Raw genomic sequence first — 21,853 nt, forward strand, 5'->3', positions numbered from 1 at the left:
CACAGTAAATAGAGCACCAGACCTGGTGTCAGGGAGACCTGAGTTCAAAGTTAGCCTCAGACATTAACTAGCTTTGTGATTCTGGCCAAGTCACAATTATATTTACTTCATGAAAAGTAGGTATGTGTGTGTGTGTAGGTATGTATATATACACACACATATACACATATATATGCAAATATGTATATATACACACACCTTCAAGATATATATGTACATACACATATATTAATATATATTAGAGGTTTGTAAAGACAAATTTTAAGTAAGTTGGCTCCAGACCTAGAAAGGCACCAATCCTCAGAGCCCACAGAAAGCTACACCCTGAGGCACTTCATGAAGTCTCTGGGAAGGGAGAGAAAGACTCCCAGAGCCAGGAGTCAGGAGTCAGGAGGGTGTCTCCTGGCCATGAATTCAATTCTCTACTTTAACCTTGAGCCCACTTTCCCCAGGGATCTTGTATGTGCAAGTAGAGACTATGGCTTTCATTTGGAGGAATTGTTTTGTAACTACTCTTAGTGTGATACCCCCTCAATAAACATCATTTGTAGAAGCTAAGAGTTCAAGGTGAGGCAGCGGCTCTAGGATGGGTGAGGAAGGCAAGCCTTTGTGTCTTCATTTGCATGGTTTGGGCAGAGCTCTTTGGCATCGAATCACCTTCAGAGCCTCAGGATGGACAGAATTTGATTGATTCTCCTCCCACTCTCTCCTTGCATTCCATTCCTCAGCATCCCAGTTTCTTTTCATCTGAACAGGCACATGGACCGAGCACCAGCTCTGCCTTTATGGATGAGTTAGGGACTGTGGGGATCCAAGAAGACAGAAGATGCGGCCCTGGAGTGACCAGACAGAGCCTATGACACAGTTAGAGAGCCTTATAAATCAGAATATGAAAGGGAGAGAAAGTGAGTTGTTCTGACTTAAAGAGATGACATTGAACGCAGGAATTGGTCTGACCATTCTGGTATGCAGTTTAGGAATTATGCTAAGACTGTGACTGAAATGTCCTCACCCTATGACAAAAAGAAAGGCTCCGATTATGCAAAAATCTTTATAGCACCACTTTTTGTAGTACCAAAGGATTGGAAACAAAATAGACACCCAAAGTGAATGAATGCCAACTACTTCTTTTCTCTAGGGGTAACCCTGACAATCCCTGTAGTTTCTAGTACTATTACTCATATGCACCCATTCAGCATGCTTCCTTAGTTTTGGCTTTAGCGCTAGTCACAGTGACTCAGCAGAATCTGAGACCCAAAGAAGCAAACAAATTCTCTGTTGTTTTTAAAACCTTATTTTATCCTTTGTTATTAACACCCGGCAGAAAACATCCTCTACCCTTTCCCCCAGAGAACCAACCCTAGCAACAAAGCATTAAAAAGAAAGGGGGAAAAAATTAAAAGAAATTTAGCAAAACCAACTGTCAGTTATCTCCCTTTACCTCCCAGAGTGACAGTTTTAGGGGCTGGGGGTTACGGGCCACTTCTACCCTTGTCCTGGGGCACCAGAGAAGCCCCACAGGGCGCTATCACAGAGGGCTCTGTCACACTGGCCTCTCTTAAGGTCCCAGGTTGATCCTGAACAGAGACAGTGTCATCCCAATCTAGCAAGGCAGCATCCCCCCAGAATCCTGCCTCCCTGACAACTAACCTGGGATCACTCCACACCCACAGACACACACAACTAATCCAGGATTACCCAAATACCAGGATCGTTCATACACAACCCCAAGTCTGCCAACTAACCCAGGGACACATACACACAACTATATAGTTCTATCTTTCCCTGTGCCCTTCCCCTTCCTTCTCTCTCTGTCCCCCTCCCCCCTCTCCTTTTCCTTCTCTCTGTCCCCTTCCCCTTTCTCTCTTGTGCCCCCCCCTTTTCCCTCTCTCTGTTCCTTTTCCCTCCCTCTGTTTCCTCTCTCTCCACTCCTCTTTTCCTCCCCACCCCCTGTCCCTGGATAACCCCGCCCATTAAACACTGGGAATTCATTCAGCCAGTTGTCCGCTCCTCCCTGTGGACTTCCTGCTCCAAGTGGGCTGGCCGTGGACGCAGAACTATAAAGAGACCGGGCTCCATCTTCTACCTTGACCTGCGTAGCGTAGACGCCGCTCACCGCCCGGTCGGGATTCTTGGCGAATCGGTTGGCATCTGGAAGTTACCTTTGCCCCGCCCCGCAGGACTGATGGCCCGTGAGTGTCTCCCCTCTCCCCCCTTGCCCTCCCTGTCCTGCCCTGGGCAGTGGCTCCTGCCTTCCCAGAGACTTCACCAAGTTCCCCAGGGTGTAGCTTTCTGCTTGACTCTGAGGATTGGTACCTTTCTAGGTCTGGAGCCAACATTTCCCTCAATTTGTCTTGGCAAACCTTTAAGGTATATTCATATATGTGTATGTACATATATGTATGTATGTATGTATATATATATATATATATATATATATACATATATATATCTTGAAGGTGTGTGTATATACACATATTTGCATGTGTGTATACCATAGACACACACATGTAGTTCAGTGGTTTTTCAGTTATGTCCAACTCTTCATGACCCCTGACCTGGAAAGTCAACCTTCCCATGAAGTGGCATGCCCAGGAGGGCTGTACTTTTTTTTCTTTTACCCGAGGCTAAACTGGCATTATTTAAGTCTGTCCCACACTCCTCTATAATTTCAACCTAACCTTTCAAAATAAAGGATTGAAGGAATGGGATGCTGTAAGTATTTATTTAGTCATCCCTGACTGAAGGAAGACTTTCTCTGTTTTTTCTCATATAATCTCAGAAATTTTAGAACTGGAGAGACCTCAGGAGTTCAGCCCCCTCAAATATTATTATTATTATTGTTAGGAGTGATTTGGAGCAATTAAAATAGAATTATTGATGTCTTATGTTTCTTCTTTTGAAATTGGTGTCCTTTGCCCATTTATGTACTGGAGAATAGCTCTTTACCTTAAATATTTTCATCAGTTCCCCATGTTTCTTGGCTATCAGACTTTTGTCTGAAGTGTTTGATGGGAAGATTCCCTTCTCCCCCACCTCCCCCCACACACACTGGACACTTTTTTATTCCATCTACATTTATTTTGTTTGTGCAAAAGCTTTAAAATTTTATATAGTTGAAGGACCTGGTTTCAAATTCTGCTTTTGACCTATTGTGTGACCCTTGACCCCTGGATCCTTGTAACAAAGAAAAACTACTTATACAGTTACTGATGCATAAGATGTTCTACCTCCAACTTCCCATGAGAAACCATAAAACAGACAATTTTGACTACATTTAATTAAAAAAGCTTTTGCACAAGTAAAATCTATGAAGAAAACAGAAGGGAAATAGCACAGTAGGAAAATGTGTGTGTGTGTGTGCTTGTGCGCGTGTGTGCAGAGTTTTTCGGAGTTTGGCTTCCTTGGTATCAATTTTTTGTCACCTTTATTATTAGTAGTCATTATGTGTATTATTCTTCTGGTCCTGCTTAGCTCACATCTATCTTCCCATGTTTCTCCAGGTTCCTCACATCTGTCATTTTCTGCACAATTTTACATAACATTCATACGTCACCATTTGTTCGTCCATTTACCACTTGTTCCAAATATTGGTCTTTTCTTTGCCAGTACCAAATGTTTTTCTGTGGTTATTGCTCTGCTAATTTTATTTTAGTTATCTCTTTCTCCAAATCCTCCTCCAGCTGCTCTGGGTTGGAGCAATTCCCTGGTTTGGGCATCCTGTAGACATCTTAAGCTCAACAGGTCCAAAACTGAATTCATTATCTTCTTGTCTCCCTCCCCCCCCAACTCTCCCTTCTCTCTAACTTTCCTCTTACTGTCGAGGGCACCACCACCCTCCCAGTCACCCAGCTTGACACTCAGTTGCCATCCTCAACTCCTCACACTCTCCAACTTCCCATAGCCAATCTGTTGCCAAGTTCAATCGATTTTTACTTTGTAACACCTCTGCTGAGCTATTGTAGTAATCTGCCAATTGGTCCCCTCCATCCTCCACTCAGCTGTCAAATTAATCTTCCCAAAACACGAATCTGACTATGTCACCCACCACTCCCATTTAGTAAACTCCAGTGGCTTCTGATCTCTTCCAAATCAAATATAAAATTATGTTTGGCATTCAAAGCCCTTCACAACCTGGCCCCCTCCTAACTGCCAGCCTCCTTATACCTTACTCCCAGATATCTGGGATCTGGGATCCAGGGATACTGACCTCCTTGCGGTTCCTCGATCAAGACCCTCCATTTCCCCACTGTAGTCATTTTCACTGGCCATCTCCCACGCATAAAACGCTGTCCTTCATCTCTGTTTTGTGGCTTCTGTCAAGTCCCAGCTAAAATCTTCTCCTATCCTCCTAATTGTTAATATCTTCCTTCTATTGATTACGTCCTTTTCACCCTGTATGTATGTTGTTTGTACATAGCTGTTTACATGTTATTTCTCCCATTAGACTGTGAGGCTCTTAAGAGCAGGGACTGTCTTTTGTGGGGTTTTTTGTATCTCTAATGCAGAGCATATAATAGGAATTTAATAAGTGCTTATTGGCTGACTGACTGGGTGCTCTCAGATACAGGTGGTACTGCACTTCTTGAATGTCTTCCTTCCTGACCTGCCTTCTTAGAACCCTCAGCTTCCTTCAGAGGACAGATTGAGTACTTCCACCTTCAAGAAGCCTTTCCTCATTTCCCCCAACTATTAGTGTTCACTCCCTCTGGATTTTACTTTACATTAAGAGAGAGACAGAGAGAGAGAGAATCAGAGAAAGACAGAGACAGAGAGAAAGACAACTAGATTTTAAGTACAAATGAAATTATTAAATAATTCAAACAGTGACATGTCTCTTCTTTTTCCTTCTAGGTTCTACCTGTATCTAATTTAGCCAAGAACAGGGGAAATCCAATTTGATTTTCTTTATGCAATGTAGAATATGTTTTGGAATGTTTATTATTAAAGAATTAAAACAAGCCAGTGGGAAAAAGAACAACAACTTTTCAGCCTTTTGCAAATTAAGCTGTACAGGCGACTTTAAACGTGACTATTGCGAAAATAAATGACAAAATAAATAACTGTTGGGCTTAACATGCCTGCATTTCCTCTCATGTCAAAATCTGTGATTGCATGAATAAAGAAGCCAGCTGGGCTTGAGAGGGAGCTTCAGATCCTTTTGGTGGTCAAAGGCATTTTCCCTTTTCTAGGTCCTACATTTACCTCTTTTGTCCCCCATTTAAAAAAAACCAAGAATCTAAAAATCCACTGAACTTAAGTGATTTTCAAATCCAGCAGAGGGAATGCTGCACGTGGAGCTGAGAAGACCTGAGTTCAAATCCTGACTCAGTCACCTATTATTTGTGTGACCTGAGGCACTAGCACTTCACCTGTAGGGGCCTCAGTTTCCTCATTTATAAAATAAGAGTTAGACTCTGATTTCTAAGTTTCCTTCTGACTCTAAGTCTATGGCCTGATCAGCTGGACAGAATCTGGAATTCCTCACTATTTATCATACTGTGTTGTCACTGTTCAGTCATTTAGTAGTGCCCAACTCTTTGTGATTCCGTGGAACACAGCGCACCAGGCCCTTCTATCCCCTGCTGTCTCTTGAAGTCTATCCAAGTTCATGGTCACTGTTTCCCTTGCTACAAAAGGCTACAATTAAGCGCGGATATGTATACGTATAGATAGATACCTATAAACATACATACATTCATATACATCTATGTAGGACTGTACTATGCCTATTTCCGCTTGTCATCTGTTTCTCTGAAGGTGAATAGCATCTTCCTTCATAAGTTCAACTCTTCCCGTTTTTTCTGAATCAACCAGTTCATCACGTCCTACACCACAGCGATATTCCAACCCAATCACATCCAATCTGAGAGATTGTCTATGAAAGCTTTTCCCCGATTTTCTTCATTCCTTCTATTCTTGGCTGCAACGATTTTATCTATACAAGAAAATTTTAACTTAAAATAATCAAAATTATCCATTTTATGTTTCAACAATGCCCTCACATTAAAATATGTATAGTATTACTGACACATAGTATAATTTCCCTATTTTTTCTTTTGATTAAATCTATTTTAGCTTTAGCTTTGTCTGAGATCATGATTATTACCCTTTCTTTTTTATGTAATAAATTCTACTCCTGACTTTTATTTTATCTTTGTGTGTATCTCTTATTTTTATAGCCTTTCCTGAAAGGAACATACTGCTGAATTCAAATTTTTAATCTGCTATCAGTTTCCATTTTATGGGTAAATTCATCCCATTCACATTCTAAACTATTTTTCCTCACTATCCTTTTCACCCTATTCCTCTACTCCACTTCTACCCACTACTTTGTCTTCCTATTCCTTAACCTCCCCACCCCTCCAAGAATCTCTCCCTTATCCTCTCACCCCACCCTATCCTCTTGCTCTCTTTATTTCTTTCTATATTTAGAAGACTTTTATACCCTTCTAGATGTATATGTTGTTCCCTCTTTAACCCATTCCCAATGAGAGTAAGGTTCCATCACTACCCGCCCTCCCCCACTAGCTTCTTCTGTATCAATTTTTCCTTATATGCCTCATTTGTATGCGATAATTACTCCTTTTTCTCTCTCCCTACGCAGTTTTAATTTTTTTTAGAATCACCTCATTATACATAATCATTGATTCTTATGGTACAATAGTATTCCATTACATTTGACTGCCGTAGCTTATTCAGCCATTTTCCTTTAGTTGAGCACTTTCCCTGCTTTCCCAATGTTGTGATCTGAATAAGCTATCTGTGAACTATTCTGGGTCAAGGGAATAATTCAGCCTGGTTTTAACAATTGAAGTAAGGGCTCTGAAAAATATATATGTATTGACTAATATGGCAATGTTTTACATGACCTCACATGTATATAATCTATATCAAATTGCTTGCCTTCTCAGAGAGGGACAGGGGAGGGAAGAAGGGAGAGAATATGGAACTCAAAATTTAAAACAAAGAGCTTACATTCAATGAGGGCACATAGGACATCTTGATTAACTCTGATCTTTATGGCTCTGCTGGCCAGCTCATACCAGTGGAACACTGGTGGTTGGTCACTCATTACTTCTGTGTTTCTTGTGATATCTTTTACAGTCAAGAAAGCACTGATAGTTCTGGCTCACTCAGAGAAGACATCATTCAACTATGCCTTGAAAGAAGCCGCTGTGGAAGCTTTAAAGAAGAAAGGCTGGGATGTGACAGTGTCGGACCTGTATGCCTTGAATTTTAATCCGTTGATCTCCAAAAAGGACATCACAGGTACTTGGTCTGTTACTCTCTTTGGGCTGAGCCCTCTGACCTAGTACTGTCTCCTGTGGGCCACTAGTTTCTGAGTCCCCCTCCTCCTTCCTTCTTCAGGTGGCCTAAAGGACCCTGACAACTTTAAGTATCCAGCTGAAGCTGTTCAGGCTTACAAGGAGGGGAGGCTGAGCTCGGACATTGTCGCCGAACAGAAGAAGCTAGCAGATGCAAATCTTGTGATATTTCAGGTATTGGACTGGGGAAGGGGGAAGAGTATGGGGGAACTGGCTTCTTCCATGAAGCTTGTTTTTCATTATCTGTGTGATCTTAAGCAAGCCATCCTGCCTCAGGTTCCTCTTCTATAAAATGGGACCAATTCTACCTGCCTCACCTACCTCAGAGGACCTTTGTGAGGATAGAATGAGATTGTATATAAAAGTGCTTTAGAGTTCAAAATGATTGTGTAATCATAACTGCTGATAATTGTATAATCCTTTGAAGTTTGCAAAGTCATTTAACGTGCCCTGTATCATTGGAGACTCACAAAAACCCTGGGAAGTTGGTAGCATAGGGATTATTATCTCTGTTTTATAGATGAGGTCGTGTGTGTGTGTGTGTGTGTGTGTGTGTGTGTGTGTGTGTGTGTTCAGTCATTTCCGTTGCGTCTGACTCTTTGTGATCCCATTTGGGATTTTCTTGGCAAAGAAACTGAAGTGGTTTGCCATTACCTTTCCAGTTCATTTTACAGATGAGGAAACTGAAGCAAACAGGAGTAAGTGACCTGGCCAGGGTCACACAGCTAGTATCTGAGGCTGGATTTGAACTCAGGTCTTCTTGACTCTAGACCCAGTGGCTCTATCTACTGCGACACCTAGCTGCCCTGAGATCATGTAGTTTAGTGGATAAAGAGCTGGCCTCAAACCTAGGAGGAACTGAATTTGAATCCATCCTTTTTTTTTTCTTTTTCTTTGTATGAACAGTGTAGGAAACTTCTGGCATGAAAAGTCCATTCAATGAAACAGATTAATAACCTCCTGGCAACCTATCTTTTAAATTAAATCTGATTTTATTTCCAAAGATATGCCTTCACTCCCTCCATATCCTCTCTATGTTGAGAAAGCAAGAAAAACAAAACCCTTGTTACAAGCATGTATAGTCAAGCAAAACAAATTCCCACATTGACCATGTCCAAAAAGTATACACCCACATATGTAATATTAATACACATGTAGTATGTATATCTACATATATATATGTATGCGTATGTATATAGATACACATGCACATATATATACATGCATGCATTCTTTCTCTCGCCTCTCTACCACGTGGTGGGCAGTATGTTTCATAACGAGTCCTTTAGAATTGTGGCTGGTTGTTGCGGCAACCTGTTTTCTGAAAGAACTAGCTAGGACTCTGAAAGCTCAATGACTTATCATAATGACTTATATGACCTTGGACAAGTCACTTAACTTCTCTGGGACCATGGCAACTCTTTGACAAAATAAGCTATCATGATGACCAACCATGATTCTTTGGAGAGCTTTGCTTCTCTTTAAGACTGGAAGCTGCAGAGAACCTGCATTGGAGGAAGGAATTTCCTCCTCCTCCCCCTGAAATCACTCGTAGTGACTACCCCTTTTTATTTGCAGATGAGGAAACAGGCTCAGAGAGAGTCATTGACTTGCCTGTGGTCACCCAAATAGTGAGAGGCAGGATTTAAACCCAGGTCTTCCTTGTGCCAAATGCAACATTTTATCCACTATACAGTGCAACCTCTTAATGTGATATAAAGTGGTACTACTTCCTGTATATTACATGTCTGTGCATATTTGAAGATGACAGCTTGAGTGCCTTGCTATCCATGTGTGTGGATGGGATTGACTGAAGTTTCATAAGGGACAGCTAATTTTCCCCATGGTGACTTATGAGTGTAATGACCATTGATTTCCCATTCATGATGGGGTCTGATGATGCGTGCAGTTTTCCCTCTCTCTGTTTCCTGATATGTTTGTGGTCTACCCACAACAAATTACTTTATCTCTATTTCATAGTCCATTGATGCAGAGGACAGTGTTGGATTTGTGGTTAAAAAGAATGGGATTCAAGTACCATTTTGGACACTTACTAGCTGTGTGATCCTAGGCAAGTCATTTAACCTCTTTCTGCCTTGGTTTCCTCATCTGTAAAATGGGAAGAATGATACCCATAACCCTTAGCCCACAGGGTTGTTGTAAGGATCACATGAAATAATGCATGCAAAGAGCTTTGCAAACCTTAAATCACTATATACCATATATGTGTTGATTATTATAATTACATCTTAATAGAAAGACCTTTTGGGAAGCATTTCCCTCGGTCCTTGAAGAGCTAGGTACATCTGGCAACATCAGTCTCAGTTTGTTGCTCTGAGATAACTGTAGGAAGCCAACAACTCTCATCCGTCTCTCTTTTCTTAACCACATCTCAATCTTACTTCCTCTTTCTCCTTTCCGTGCTTGCCCCTGGACTGCTGAGGCTTTCCATCTCATTTCTTGTCATCCCCACTCTTTCCTCTCTGTTGCCAGACATTTGAGATCCCTCTCTTCTGAAACTGGGTCGATATTTTATAAAGGACCTAAGAGGCATGATTGGGTTTCTTTAGTCAGTGTGAACACTCTGCCTGTCAACTGTCACTCAAATCCATCAGAGGACTTATCACACATAATATAAAACCTATGATTGATTTGTTTGAAACTCGGCATTTTATCCTTTCTGTAGATGGTGGTGTGTGTCTGACCTGATCGGTTTTCTCAATCAACACTCCCCCTGACCCTTACATTAGCTGCAGCTATTGCTTCCCAGTTCAATTTGTTGGTCAGTTGTTCTCCAGTCACTGTCTGACTCTTTGTGACCCCATTCGGGGTTTTCTTGACAAAGATGCTGGAGTGGTTTTCCATTTCCTTCTCCAGCTCATTTGACAGATGAGGAAACTGAGGCAAACAGGGTTAAATGCCTTGCCCAGGGTCACACAGCTAGTAAGTGTCTGAGGCCAGATTTGAATTCAGGAAGAAGAGTCTTCCTAATGCCAGGCCTGGCATTCTGCGCATTATGTTGCCCTCTCTTTTCAGTAGATCTTCGTAAGAGTTCTCCTGAAACCTCGTGTCCTGCTGTAGCTTACTGTGCTAGAGCTGTGAGAACATGCTGATGGTAAATCTGTCATTTGTGCTCACAAGACTACCCTCAATGACTCCATGTTACTGATCCAATCTTCCCTTTTGAGGTTGAGAATAGGACCTAGATGACACTGGCAAAACTTCTTAGGAAAGGGGAAGGGAGCAAACATTTATTATGTGTTGGGCATTGTGCTAGGCAATTTTACAATATAGTATTTGATCTTTTTCTGGAAGACTGTTGTTCTCTGAGGCATTCAAAGGTCTTTTAGTCATACGGTAGATTGCAGAAGACCACTGCCTTCTCATTCTTTTCCTTGCTCTGAAGCCTGCTACCATGTATGCATGCCACATAGTCAGTCTCCACAGAATCACAGAATGTCAGAGCTGGAAGGGATCTTGGTGGTGGTGGCCATTCAGTCTAACTCAGACCTAAGCAAGAATCCCCTCCATGACACATCCAGCAAATGGGCGTCCTGCCTGAAGACTTCCATTGAAGCAGCCTCTGCTGCCCCTTGCACAGCCCATTTGACTTGGGAATGGGTCTAAATGGTTGGCAGTTTTTCCTGATCTCAAGCCTCAATTTGTTTCCTTGGAAGTCCCACTCATGGTTCTGCTCTCTGGGGCTAAATTGTCGTTGTTTTTGGTCCTTTGTTTTCAAAGAGTACCAAGGACGTCACGGGGTGATGTCTTGACTCGTCCGTGAATTGGATTTAAGTGAGGCAGAGCTGCACAAAGTCATCAGCCTCACTCTCTCTTCCAGAGTCATGGAAGTCCAGTGGCAGGACAAGTCAGGATGACTGGTGATGGCCAGTGGATGACCTGAGCATCTTTGGTGTCTGACTGAGCTCTAAGCTGCCTTTATGGCAGTTGGAACAAATTGTTCTCATCCACCAGTTCCTCCAGGGGAAGTCTTCACATGCTTGGGGTAGACAGCCCCTACCTCACCAATGAGTTTGAGGCCTCTGGGGCTAAAATAGGACAAGGTTAAATTGTTCTTCCATGTGAGAGCCTCTCGAACACTCAAATACAGCTAACATACACCCTGAGCTTTTCCTTCTTCAGGTTAACCATTCCAGGTTCCTTCAGACCATCCTCATATATATGGATTTAATATCCATCATCATCCTGGTTATTCTACTCTGCCAACTTTCCATCTTATTGATGTCCCTTCTAAACCGTGGTGATCATAATTACACAAAGAACTCCAGATTGGCTCTGACCAGATCAGAGCATTTATTAAATGCCTACTGTGTTCTAGACACTGTGCTTGACTCTCAGGATACAAGTACAAAAAATTAAATAATTCCTACTCACAATGTGTGTATATTCCAATGAGGGAAACATCAAATACATATAGCATATTCAGAATAAATATAAAATTAATGACCACATATGTAGACAAAGTATTAAATACAATTTAGTGTAGGAGGGAGGGCGCTGGCGAGGAAAGGCTTTGTGTAGAAGATGGCGCCTGAACTGCATCTTAAAGGAAGAGGCAGATCCTATGAGGATCTCCTTATTCCAGCAGAGCCACATCTTTTCTGGCTGCCACATCACACTGCTGACTCATACTGAGTTTGCAGTCTACCCTTCCTAATTTGATTATTCTAAATCTTTAATCTGCTCTCATTGATCAGGGTCATCAAGGTCACCATGGTAGCTTTTAGGCCAATGTCTCAAATGAGACATTTTTGGTTGTGTAGAAATGGCTTTCTCTACTTATTTATCCTATCTTGTTTTGTTTTGTTTTGTTTGCCTCATTTCTTATCTAGCTTTAAATCATTGAATGGGTGTTGCCTCACACAAACTGAGACCTGGGAAAGACCTTAGCTTAAAAAGGCTGAGTCACCCACTGCTTCCAGGGCCACCTAGAGTCATCCTGATCTATTTCTGGACACTGGGCTCTGATGACTCTGGAGGAGAGAGTGGAACTGATGAGTTCGCACAGTTTTGCCTCACTTAAAGTCACTTGCAAGTCAAGACAGGACCCTCCTGATGTCCTTGGTCCTCTTCTAGAATGAAGGCTGAACAACAATAATATGATTTCACCTTCCAGATTTTCCATCAGTTTCTAACATTGTGGTGATGCTGCCTAACAATTAGCTAGCTACCCCTGCTCTCCTATTTATGTCTGGGTCTCAGTTATTGTGTATAATAGTTAATTCCTGGATGACTCCTTGAAAAACTCTCCCAGGGAACCAAAAGTTTGGTCTAAACATGGGTTGCCAAGTTTGGAGTTGCATCTGCAAGTCTGAATACATTAAGTAATTCTTATGAGAAACCTTCAATTCACCCATCAGAGATCTCGGAAGGCATCAGGCTTATAGGAAACCTCTTCCTTCCTTCCTTCCTTCCTTCCTTCCTTCCTTCCTTCCTTCCTTCCTTCCTTCCTTCCTTCCTTCCTTCCTTCCTTCCTTCCTTCCTTCCTTCTCTCTCTCTCTCTCTCTCTCTCTCTCTCTCTCTCTCTCTCTCTCTCTCTCTCTTTCTTTTTCTTTCTTTCTTTCTTTCCAGTTGGGGTTAAGTGACTTGCCCAGAGTCACACAGCTAGTAAGTGTCAAGTGTTTAGTCTGAGGTCGGATTTGAACTCAGGTCCGCCTGACTTCAGGTCTGGTGCTCTATGCACTGCGCCACCTAGCTGCCCCCTAGGAAACCTCTCTTTCTAAGAAAAAGTTGTTTTGGTTTGTGTTTCCCCCCCCAATTTGGCATGTATTGGGTGTCTCTTAAGGGCATAACATGATGTTAAGCACTCTCAGGTACAGAAAAGGTAAAAAATTTTGAAGGATGGTACAATGGATAAAATCCTAGACCTGGACACACAGAGACCTGAATTCATTCACTGATTATTAGCTGTGTGACCATGAACAAGTCTGCCTCAGTTTCCTCATCTGTAAAATGAGACATAATAGCACCTACCTGCCAGAGTTTTTGTGAGGATAAAATGAGATGATATTTGTGAAGTATTTTGCAAACCTTAAAGCACTATGTAAATGCTAGATATTAGCTATTTTAAAAAATGTTTCACGTTGGTTTTAACCTGAGGCACACTGCCAAAGACTGATTGTTCTTTAGATATGTTACTAATAATAATCGCAGCACAAGTAATTGAATTCATTGAAAAAACTAATGACATCTACAGATTGTGAATTTCTGGCATCAGACCTACCCCCCTAAAAAGAGCCATTAATGGCCATAAGCAGCTTGAGCCATCCCTTTGGTGGGCATATACTAATTTGGTCAAGTCCAAAAGAGCCCTCTTCTAAGGCTTCCAGTTGAGAAATGTTTCCTAAAATTCAAGTACTTATCCCCATCATCTTCCAATTGGGTACCAAAAGAAGAGAACTGAAAGCAGAAAATTGGAGCTGAAACAATAGAAACCAGCCAAGCTGAGGAGCCCGGCTATTGCTGCTGAGAGCACAGACATGGATGTTCATGAAGTCCTGATGAACCAAGACCCATCCCCTTTAGATACCAATGCAATGACCACTGCTGTCACTCAGGCTGATTTTTTTTCTCCACTGGTCTGAACTGTGTTGAGTGGACAATAAGCACAGAAGATGAGGCAGAGGTGGAAAAGACTGAGCATGCCATTTTAGACCTAAAGCAACTGGGAGATAAGGCCCAAGTCATTACATTTTAAGACTGAAATGGGAGGGAGAAAGACTTCTACCTTCCAATAGAACAATGCTGCTTATTTTAATAACTGCATTTCAATACCATTGGCTTCCTTTATAATCCTATGTGTTTTATTTTATGCATAAAAGTATTCTGGGAAGGGATCCATAGGTTTCATCAGACTGCCAGAGGGGTCTCACACACACACACAGCACATGGGAGCATAGGATTAAAACTGTAAGGGCCCAAGAACATATTTTTAATTAGTTATTTTATTTTGTTATTAATTTTATATCATTTATTTATTTATTTTTAGTTTTCAACATTCACTTCCATAAGATTTTGAGTTCTAAATTTTCTCCCCCTCCCTCTCACCTCCTCTCCCCAAGATGGCATGTAATCTGATATATATTATACATACACATTCATATTAAGCATATTTTCACATTAGTCATGTTATAAAGAAGAATTGGAATCAATGAGAGAAACCAAGAGAAAGATTTGATCTGCATTCCAACTCCATAGTTTTTTCTCTGGATGTGGATAGGATTTACCATCATGAGTCTTTTGGAGTTGTCTTAGATCCTTGCATTGCTGAGAAGAGCTAAGTCTATCAAAGTTGCTGTTACCGTGTACAACATTTTCCTGGTTCTGCTCACTTCACTCAGCATCAGACCATACAACTCTTTCCAGGTTTTTCTGAAGTTCGCCTGCTCATCATTTCTTATAGCACAATAGTATTCCATTACATTCACATGCCACAAGTTGCTCAGCCATTCCCCAATTGATGGGCATCCTCTCAATTTCCAATTCTTTGCCACCACAAAAAGAACTGCTGTAGATATTTTTGTATGTGTGGTCCTTTTCCCAGCCCTTTGGGCACAGAAGAACATCTATTTTAAAAAATAAACTTTTATTGATATCTTTTGTTTTTACATTACCTACATTTCTCCCTACAGCCCACTCCCTTTCTTTCCCAGAGAGCCATCCTTTATTAAAAAAAAAAAAGAGGGGGGGAAGAAAAAGAAATGAGAGGGTCAAAACCCAGCAAGCCTGACGAATGATCCGAAAAAGGCTGACAATACGTGCAGTGCTCCAAGCTTGCGTACCTCCATCTCTGCACAGGAGTGAAGAGGGATGTCATTTCAAGCATCTTCTTTGGGTCCAAGTGTTCATTGTAATTTTGCAATGTCCATTTTGAGTGGTTTTGTGGTGGTGGCTCCTGCCATTTACATTGCTGCACTCATTGTGTATACTGTTCTCTTGGCTCTGCTCATTTCACTCTTCATTAGTTCATGTTAAGTCTTCCCATGCTTCTCTGTAGTCATCACATTTATCACAATATTCCGTTCTTACATTTATGTACCGCAATTGAGAAAATTTATTCTTTACTCCAGGGCAGTGAGGTAGAGGATAGAGTGCCAGGCCTGGAGTCAGGAAGATCTGAGTTTAAATCCAGGCTCAGACACTAGCTATGTGACCCTGGGCAAGTCACTTAATCCTGTTTGCTTCAGTTTTCTCATCTGTAAAATGATCTGGAGAAGGAAATGGCAAACTCGTCCAGTGTCTTTGCCAAGAAAACCCCAGATGGGGTCACAAAGAGTCGAACACAACTGAAATGATCGAAGAACAACATTCTTTACTCCAATTATGTCATATTAAGGATGAGTAACCAAACAGCATGCTACAAAGACTTTCCTTTGTGAAGAAATCCCTTAGCCAGCCCCAGGCCAATTGTGAGCATTTCTGTTTGCCGGAGTTAGTGAAAGCCTGTGGTTTTATAAGAAGGAGGTACCTACATTCCATTTTCCAACCACCGTATTTATTCCAGTAGCCTTAATCAGGCTACTGGAAAAATATTGATTGGGGCGTAATATGAAAGTAAATTCAACCTTAACCATTTCTACCTCAACTTTGCAGTCAAAGGTGATACTTTATCAAACCTTGGGCATATTCAGACACACCCACCCATTTGTATCCCTGGACAATACTGGGAATGATAATAAGACTAACAGTTTTCTTTTTTTCTTGATGCTCGTTAAGTAATGAACTATTCCAGTCAAAAAGAAAGGATGCCAGGAGGCAGCAGAAGTCTAGTTACTCTGAGGGAGTTGGGAAGTCCCCTGTCTCCCACCCCACCTCCAGCATCTTTAATGCAGCATGATGTAGAACACGGGAGGGGGTCAAACTCAAGTAGAAATAGATCCCTGCAGGCAGCATATTAACTTAGAAAATCATGAATTAACATTCTTTATTTTGTTAAACATTTCCCAATTACATTTTAATCTGGCACTGGGAAGTGCTATGGGCCCCATGTTTGACCCCTCCGGTGGAGTGGATAGAATGCCAGGTGTGGAGTCATAGGATTATACTTCTTTAGATGGAAGGAATCTCTCAGAACATCAAGCCTATCCCTTCATTTTACAGATATGGAAACTGAGGCCCAGAGAGGTGAGGTGATTTAACTGAGGTCACACTGATCAGAGATGGGATTTGAACCGAAGACCTCAAATTCCACACTCAGTGCCCCTCCAAGTATACCAAGCTGCCTCCAGGAATAAAAAAGACCTAGGTTCAAATCCTGCCTCCGACACTTACTAGGCTACAGGCAAGTTAATTCACTTCTGAGCCTCAGTTTCCTCACTCTAAAATCAGACAGAGTAGATAATCTTTAAGGTTTCTTCTAGCTCTAAGTCTGTGAAAAAGGGATTCTGAGCCTTGTCTACTCTGCCAAAAAAAAGAGGGCAAAACAAACCCCCCAAAACCTCCTAACCAATTTGTTCTTCCATTTTGTTTTTCAGTTTCCACTGCAGTGGTTTGGATTGCCTGCTATCCTGAAGGGTTGGTTTGAAAGAGTTTTCACTGGAGAATTTGCTTATTCATACAGCGCCATGTATGACAAGGGGCCCTTTAAGGTAGGCGGCTGGGGCTGGCTTTCTTGTAGTAGTTTGGATTTCAGCTATATTCTAGCTCAGAACAGAACTCCAAAGATGATCAGGGATCAGAATCAACCTCCATATCTTTGGGGGGATATTTAGGAAGTATTATAAGTGAAACAGGGAGAGGGAGAAAACAGTAGGCAAGGGGAACAGATATTTCTGTCTGTGTAGCAGTTTTCAGGTAAGGCAATATTTATTCTTTGGGCCTAAAACAATGTAAGAGAAGAAAAGCTTTATTCTCCTTTGTCATCAATTTTAAGTATCTCCTGGTCCAAGATTCCCATTATCTAAATGGTTTGCTGGGGACTGGTCAAAGGCCATTACAAAATAATGGATATGTTCTCTTTTCCTCAATGGCCAAGATGAGTCACCAAGGCCAGGTTCCAGAGTCTGAGTCATTTAATTGAGACAGCCCTCATTCTAGACTTTTATCCTGATCAGCAATATGGCGTCCACTGAGCAAGTACATTCAATTCAATCCAATAAGCAATTATTAGTTAAGCACTTACTATGTACCTGGGCTATGGTAGGCCTACCGGTGAGCATAGAGCACGGGCTAGCCAGGTGCTCAGGTGCACTTGGTCCATACCCTACGCTCATGGATGGCCAGTCTTTGGGGATACAAGGGCAAACTGGAGATAGCTTCTCTCCTCAGAGAGGCACTTAACAAATTAAACTTGTAAATACTTGGCTACTGTGGCCTCAGAGCCATCCCTAACTTCTTATTTGCCCTTGCCCTACATATTCAATGTGTTGCTAAATCTGACCATTTCTAGCTCCACAACATCTCTGGCTTCTGAGTCCTGCTTTCTATTCACACAGTTACCATCTTGGTTCAGGACCTTATCTCTTCTAGACTGAACCATTGAAGGAGCCTCCTGATTGGCGTCCCTGCCTCAACTCCTGTATGATGAATTTGTATTTATCCTATACTTTCTTATACATTATACATTGCTTCCCCCAGCAAAACAGAAGCTCTTTGAGAGCAGGGGCTCTTTAATGTTTGTCTTTCCATTCTCAGTTCTTAGCATGGTGCCTGGTACATAGTCAGTGCTTAATAAATGCTTTTGTTGGTTGACTCATTTATGCATTCAACAAACATTAAGTTAATGAATATATCCATTCAACATTTATTAAGTGTATACCTAAATGTTTGTTGAATGTGGCCACTCACTAGAGGAGATACAGAGTTTAGATAAGACATAGCCTCTGACCTCATGGATCTTGTAGTGTAGCAGACATTATCTCAAATGCTTTTGTCCCCAGATTCCTTTTTACCTCATGGTATTTTGGAGAAGCAAGAATGAAAACACAATTGCCCTGCTACTTTGGAAAAAAAATTTTTATAAAGCACCCCATCATTAAAAATTTAGGGGTATATATCCCTAGTATATATCATATTATATGTATTATTTATGTGTATTACTATACTCATAATTATTATTGTACTGACATTATATATCAGGTATTAGGTAATTTACATTATTAGATGTGTGTATTTCTATACTAAAATGATGTATATTATAAAATTTATATGTAGACATAGAAATTTTAAAAGGATGAAATAATGGTGAAATAATATTTGATTCTAGAGTCAGAGTGATTTAGACCTTTGGGAATATTAATTAGAGAGGGGTAATCAATTAGGAAGTCATCCACAGCCCCTATTTTGGAGACTACTTTTAGACCATATTCATTTCACAATACCATCATTGGAGACAGTAGCCGCCATAGAGGACTCTCTTTTCCTCCTTCACTCACTCACAATATACAACATTCTTGACCTCAGTGGCCACCCTCCCACAAATGGAATCCTCCCCTCTCCATCCATAGCCTACCTGTTCTCTGTTTCCTTTGTCACTATTTCTGCAGAGTCATCCTCAGTAAGGCGGAGGTGGGAGGTGTCACTGTGTTAAGCTGTAGAAACAGCCCATAGAGTAGGATGATGCAATCATTTCCCTGGAGCTACCTCATTAATCTCCTGTCACCACCAGCATCACCTTTCAACAGTCTGAAGAATAATGCAGTTTTTCTTCCACAGAACAAGAAGGCAGTGCTCTCCATCACCACCGGAGGGGCTGGCTCCATGTTTTCACTGCTCGGTGTCCATGGGGATATGAATGTTGTTCTCTGGCCAATCCAGGTACCTTATTTTCAGCATATTTTGGGTTAATAAATGGACTTTCTGACCATGTATCCTCCTGCCAGGAAGCAGTGTGGCATAGAGTCAGGACTGACCTTGAGAGTTCAGAAAACTAGGGTTCAAATGCCACCTCTGACACAAGATGTTGATGGCAATGATAGCTAGCTACTCTTATACAGCATTTTGAGGTTTGCAAAATACATTGCATTTCTCATGTCACTAGTTCCTCACAACAGTCCTGTGAGATGGGTGAGATTCTCGCCTCTAGTTTACAGATGAAGAAATGGAAGCTGAGAGACGTTAAGCTGCTTGCCCAGGGTTATATACCTTGTAGGTGTCTGAGGCAGGATTTAAACTCAGTTCTTTCAGATTCCAGATCCATCGCTCACACTAGCCTTATGGCCATACCCAAGGAACTTTTCTTGTCAGTGCTCCAGGCAACTCTAAGTTATAGAAGAATGACTAATGTTCCTCAGTGGATAGCATTTCCATCCTAGAAGGTACCTCTGAAGATGAAGTTGCAGGTTCAGACCCCTGCCTCCAAACCAAAAGCCAAAAACATGGTGGTTCTCATTCCAAGAGGTTCTTTCTACCAGTGGAAATCCTTACTCATTCCCTCTGACTCCACCCTTCAACCTTCTCAGCAGATTGTACTATTTGTGCCAATGTTACTGCCTTTTTCAATGACCAGTACAGAAATGAGGCGCTGTCTTTCACAAATAGGGTGGGGTTTGGAGATGTGTAAACCTTGTGGCTCCCTCAGAACCTGGGTGGTGGTTATTTAGGCAAATACCATGAAATAGGTGTTGGGGTGCCTTGGGTTGGGTGCCTAACTTCTCAAGGAGCCGAAGGAGCTGTGCCTTCACTCATAGAACGTCTAGCAGCTTTTGCAGCTTCTCGGATCATTTAGCTGGTAGTGTCTAGAGGGGCATCCCTCAGAGAAAAGAACAGCTGGCTTAGACTACAAAAACAGCTACTCTAAGTATTGTTGCACATAGAAGACCTGTTCCTATTTCTTTGATCTTTTTTTGGTATAGGCCTAGGCCAAGTCATTCAACCTCTCAGTGACCCAAGTGTGAACAAAGCAGCTGTTGCTTTGTTAAAGGTGTTTTCTCACTGGGAATTCACTAGACCAAGGAAATCTCAAGTTCAGTTCTTTCTGTTTGACCCTGTCTCTCTCTCTGCCTCTTTGTCTCTGTCTCTCCCTCTCCCTCCCCTCCTTTCTTTCTCCTTAATCTCTCTCCCTCCCTCCCTTTCTCTCTTTTTCTCCTCTCTCTCTCTCTCTACCTTTGTCTCTTTCCATATCTGTCTGTCTCCCTCCCTTCCTCATTCCATCACTCTCCCTTTTTCCCTCTCCCTCCCTCTCTCCGTCCCTTTCTCTATCTCTCTCTCTTTGTCTCTCTCCTCTATCTGTCTCTTTAGACTCCAGTCTCTTGGATGAAACCTGCCGTTTCGTTGGTCTAGGAAACTTCTAGTAAGGAAATTCCCTCCCAGCGAGTGCAGCTTGGCATCTACCCTGAAACTTATCAGTCAGACAGTTGTGTCTGGGGCACCGAGCTGTCAGGGTCAGTCAGTCAGTATCTGCCAATAGAAGCCAGGATGTAACTAGACATGTTTCCTAGGTTATTTGACAGAGCAGCTTAGTTATAAATATTCTGGTAACTTGGGTACTTCCCCATGCATTCCAGCAGGAAACAGAAAGCATTCTCTGACTCATCCCTGTCTGTCATGTGTTTCTAGAGTGGCATTCTGTATTTCTGTGGTTTTCAAGTCTTGGAACCTCAGCTCATCTACGGCATTGGGCACACTCCAGCAGATGAACGGCTTCAGATTCTGGACAGATGGAAAAAACGCCTGGAAAACATCTGGGAAGAGAAGCCACTGTCCTTTGCTCCAAGCAGCTACTTTGATCTGAACTTTCAGTCAGGATTCTTGATGAAAAAAGAAGTTCAGGAAGAACAAAAAAACAAGCAAGTTGGGCTTTCTGTTGGCCACCATTTAGGCAAAAGCATCCCAACTGACAATCAGATCAAAACCAAGAAATAGGACACTACAAAATTTATTTTCTTTTAAGAATTTATCTGATTATCTAATTTCACTTTTAAAATCTTCTTGGCCTGACTCTCCAGGACTCCCCCCTCATATGTTTTGGGGGATCAAGTGAGGATGACAGTTCAGTGGCACTCAAAAGCTTCTAGATACTTTTGGTATTTGAGTTCTTAGCTTTAGCAGGTTCTAAGGATATACCATGAGTTGGCTAAACCTGATATAGTCTTTAATTCTTGTTATTACTAGAATTTTATGAATACACTGTGTCAAACACTGGAGATTAAGTAGGGTTTTCATTGTTGCAGAATAAGAGTTAGAATTTATGTAAAGAAGGACATTGTGTATGTATTTTAAAATTAAAAAATCTTTATTCACATGAGTGTTTTTCTTAATTTAAAAAAGAGTAGCCCACAGCAAGTGAATTGTACTAAGAAAAAGCGAGACTACAAACCTCTTCTTGGCCATGCATATTTGTGTCTAAAATCCTGTCCTCAACCTATTTGTGTTTCAAAACCTCCAAGATATTTAATTGATTTATGTTCACTCGATAGTAGGTCCTAACCTTCTATATAACAAGAGCTATGATTTTTAAGTTTCACTGTATTTGTGATTCAGGGGTGTCAGGCTCCCTCCCTCACACTTTAAATGCTTCTCTTTTATTGGACATCCATCTTTTTTTCATTGATAATTAGGTTCAGGTT

General features: G+C 41.5%; 1 protein-coding gene across 1 annotated transcript; it reads left to right on the forward strand.

Moving 5' to 3' along the window:
* The first annotated feature begins 2,023 nt into the window (after positions 1 to 2,023).
* Positions 2,024 to 21,526, forward strand: NQO1 (NAD(P)H quinone dehydrogenase 1). The gene is made up of 6 exons (XM_020989079.2): positions 2,024 to 2,192; positions 7,108 to 7,272; positions 7,372 to 7,502; positions 16,823 to 16,936; positions 19,002 to 19,103; positions 20,844 to 21,526. The coding sequence occupies exons 1-6, from the start codon at positions 2,186 to 2,188 to the stop codon at positions 21,147 to 21,149; spliced, it is 825 nt and encodes a 274-aa protein (XP_020844738.2). The 5' UTR covers positions 2,024 to 2,185; the 3' UTR covers positions 21,150 to 21,526.
* The last annotated feature ends 327 nt before the right edge of the window (positions 21,527 to 21,853 follow it).

The sequence above is a fragment of the Phascolarctos cinereus genome, unplaced genomic scaffold (genome assembly GCF_003287225.1).
Source record: "Phascolarctos cinereus isolate Bilbo 61053 unplaced genomic scaffold, phaCin_HiC Scaffold_2;HRSCAF=192, whole genome shotgun sequence".
NCBI lineage: Eukaryota > Metazoa > Chordata > Mammalia > Diprotodontia > Phascolarctidae > Phascolarctos > Phascolarctos cinereus.